The following is a 3,761-nucleotide window of genomic DNA, read 5'->3' as shown; positions in this document are numbered from 1 at the left end:
TCGTTCTCACGATAATGAAAATCTTGTTTAAAAAAAAGTCTGCCTAATGATGATCTCACTGGAATACGGTTTCTAAACTGCCGACAGCCCTCCTATGAGACACAGACTGGTTTCTAAACTGCCCACAGCCCTCCTATGAGACACAGACTGGTTTCTAAACTGCCCACAGCCCTCCTATGAGACACAGACTGGTTTCTAAACTGCCCACAGCCCTCCTATGAGACACAGACTGGTTTCTAAACTGCCCACAGCCTCTCCTATTAGTAGAAAAAAATTGTGCCATTTTATCATGATTATTAATGAGGACCTATTATATGAAGATAGGTTGAAAAGTGGTGAAGTGGTCCTTTAATGATACTGGGCTTACCAAAAGGTAACAAAAGTAATGTGTTCAGATGGCATGTACTGTACAGTACTGTACTGTAACTGTACATCCTGAGCGTCTGACCACCGACTGCTTTAGCGATGGACGGTGGGAGTGTTCTTCAGCTTCTTGGTGAATGATGCATGCAGGGAGCGCGTCGAGCTCTCCAGCCTGCCGGCGATGTCAGCGGCCGCACGGAGCATGCCTTCAAAGGCCAGGGACTCCTCTCTGATTCTGATCAGGAAGACAAACAGGAGTCAGCATGATGTGTGAGGCTAGTGAGACACAAGACACAGGCCAGAGGTAGATGAGTGCAGCAGCAGGGGTCTTATACTGTCTGTAACATTTTGGACCATGGCAAACTGTGTTAGGGCCGATTCATACTCTTATTTTACCGCTGTTTCGGCGCTATTATATTGCCGAAATGATTTTGGCTCCCCCGAACCTCAAATGACGTCAAATTGTAGGCACTCTACAGAGCCGAACCGACTTTTATTCGGCTCTAAAATAGGAGTATGAATCGGCCCTTATACTGTGTGTAACATTTTGGACATGGCAAACTGTTATTAGACTGCTAGGGCTGTATTTTGCGTGTCTTAAGTACCAGGTCTTATTCCCTATAACTTGAGTAAACTACAGACCTGGAGGCGTGATCAATGCTCTTTGGCCTGCACTCAGAATAGCCAAATGGCATTGACCACGCCTCCAGGTCTTTAGTTTACTCAAGTTAGGGAATAAGACCTGGTACTTAAGACACGCAAAATACAGGCCTCAGTGTCAACAGTGTTAGGAATAAAGCACGGACATTGTAAGAGCTAGCAGGACACTGTGGCCCCTTTTCCACCGGTTGGTTCCCAATGAGAACCGGTTCAGTTCTTTTTGGTTCTTAGTCCATGAGCCAGAGCTACAAAATTGAAACATTAATTATGAATTGAGTGTAGCAAAACCATACCTATATTAGATTGTTATCACCATGAAACTTCCCCAATTGAGTACTTACATGAAGGCAATGATTTATTATATTACAAATTTTACATTTTTAAATATGCAAATGAGGCATTATGTAGGAAAATATGCAAAATAATCGAAAATATGAAAAAGCTACTACTGTGGAAGGGTTATCATTTATTAATTTACTTGTATTGATCCTATAAACAATTTAATATAGGGTATAGTTTGCCCACCCATTTTGGAGCTCTGGCTCATGGACTAAAAACCAAAAAGAACTGAACCGGTTCCCATTGGGAACCAACCGGTGGAAAAGAACTGAACCGGTTCCCATTGGGAACCAACCGGTGGAAAAGGGGTCTGAGAGGGTCTGTAATGCTGATGAAGTGATAAGCAAATAGTTGTCTTTGTAAACATGTTCATGAACAAGATAATTCAAAAAAATCAAGGAAGGGAATGAATATGTAAAATCATATATGACTGACATGGGTAACTATTAGATTCTGAAGCACGGATGAAAGTTTGAATGTCAGCACATTTCGTAAATAAATATATAAATTATGGATAAATTAACATTTTGTGGTGTTACTGGAATTCTACAGCTTGATATAATTATTGTAAATAATGATGTTTTCCTTTTGTACTCATTTTTTGTGTTACACTTAATTGTATAGGACTACAACTCTGTTTTGTCTCTGACATGTTTGGCACAGGTGTGATACATTGAGTAATCAAGGGATGACACTCTGAACCCTAATACTGTCACATTCACTGACTGCTTCATGCCTGAAGGTCTGCGGCAGAAAGATCTTTGTGCGGCGGCGTACGTCTGCCTTGTATTGCCTAAGCGATCCCCAGACGTTCCCACAGAGACATTCTTTTGGTAGCACACCCACTAAAACAGCCAGCAAGCAACAGCTAAAAGCCACCCAATCCATTGTTGGTGCATTTAATTAAAGGACAACTTTAGTTTTTTTTCAACCAAGGTTCATGTTTTAGGTTGTTATTAGAGAAACTAAAAGGTGAGTGTTCATTTTCTTTCATTTGCTGCTTTCTTTAGTTTTTGGGATTTTAGCAGTTTCTGAAAGGGGGGCGGGGGCATTCGAGCATGGGGCTAAATATGTATTTTTTTACAAAATATTATGGCGATTTCTTTTTTTATTATTTACTATAGTCCTAATAAACCCCAAGAAATTACATCTGGCCACAAAAGATCACAGGATCTACTGAATGTGACAAACTGACATATTGAGCCTATACACACACACAGTATAAGCCTTCCCCCAGTAGGCTACCTTCACATTCAATAGATCCTGTGATCTTCTGTAACCAGATGTAATTTCCTGGGGTTTATTAGGACTATAGTAAATAATACAAAAATAAATCACCATCAAATGTGGTAAAAAAATACATATTTAGCCCCATGCTCGAATGCCCCCGCCCAGCTGTCAAAAAGAGCTAAAATCCCTAAAACGAAAGAAAGCAGCAAATGAAGAAAAAAAGAACACTCATCTTTTACTTTCTCTAATAACAACCTAAAACATGAACCTTGGTTGAAAAAAACTAAAGTTGTCCTTTAACTTTTTTAAATAATTCAACCTACTTGTGCAGCGAACCGAGGGCCTCGGAGACGTCTCCTCCCAGCAGCTGTTGTTCTAAATCCTCCATGGCCTTCTCCACCACCCCATGGCAGCTCACATGCTCCTCCTGGATGCCCACCACGTTTTCCCGGATCACGTCGGCGTAGCTCTGGTCCCCGAGCTCCGCCCCGACGTACTGGACCAGGTTCTCCATCACCGCCTGGTTCCCATGCTGGATGGCCTTCAGGTAGGCCAGCTCCTCCCTCTGGGCCTTCAGCCTCCGAGCCGTGGCAGGGTTGGTGTCGAAGTTGACCGAGCACCTGTCCGGGCGGGGCTCGTAGAGTAGCGTTGGTGGTGGTGGTGGTGGTGTGGTGGTCGGCGCTGAGGTCGACGCGGGCGTCATCCGCTTTTGTTTTTCCGTCAACCTTACAGGTGCGGCGTCGCCGCCGACGGCCGCCGCCCGGGACACGTTGGCGGCTGACGTCGCTTCTATGGAGACGTGGAAGCCGCCTGAACCCCCGTCGTCGTCGTCCCCGCTCTGGCAGAGCGTCGGGGCGGCCATTGATCCCCAGAGGAGGATGGAAACCGTCCAGTAGCGCCACATGGTGGTGACCTGGAGAGAGAGAGGAGGAGGAAGAGGTGACTCAGGTGACCTGGAGAGAGAGGAGGAGGAAGAGGTGACTCAGGTGACCTGGAGAGAGAGGAGGAAGAAGAAGAGGTGACTCAGGTGACCTGGAGAGAGAGGAGGAGGAAGAGGTGACTCAGGTGACCTGGAGAGAGAGGAGGAGGAAGAGGTGACTCAGGTGACCTGGAGAGAGAGGAGGAGGAAGAAGAGGTGACTCAGGTCACCTGGAGAGAGAGAGAGAGGA

General features: G+C 45.1%; 1 protein-coding gene across 1 annotated transcript; it reads right to left on the bottom strand.

The window, feature by feature from the left end:
• Window positions 1-282: 282 nt before the first annotated feature.
• On the bottom strand, window positions 283-3,501 carry LOC310876573 (uncharacterized protein). The gene is made up of 2 exons (XM_083790141.1): window positions 2,916-3,501; window positions 283-598 (listed from the first exon to the last, which is right to left on the bottom strand). The coding sequence occupies exons 1-2, from the start codon at window positions 3,494-3,496 to the stop codon at window positions 460-462; spliced, it is 720 nt and encodes a 239-aa protein (XP_083646267.1). The 5' UTR covers window positions 3,497-3,501; the 3' UTR covers window positions 283-459.
• Window positions 3,502-3,761: the final 260 nt, after the last annotated feature.

This window comes from Protomyctophum parallelum, assembly GCF_964188405.1.
Source record: "Protomyctophum parallelum genome assembly, chromosome: 19".
Taxonomy (NCBI): domain Eukaryota; kingdom Metazoa; phylum Chordata; class Actinopteri; order Myctophiformes; family Myctophidae; genus Protomyctophum; species Protomyctophum parallelum.
Note: the sequence above shows the minus strand (reverse complement) of the source record. Positions and strands in the feature narration are given on the sequence as shown.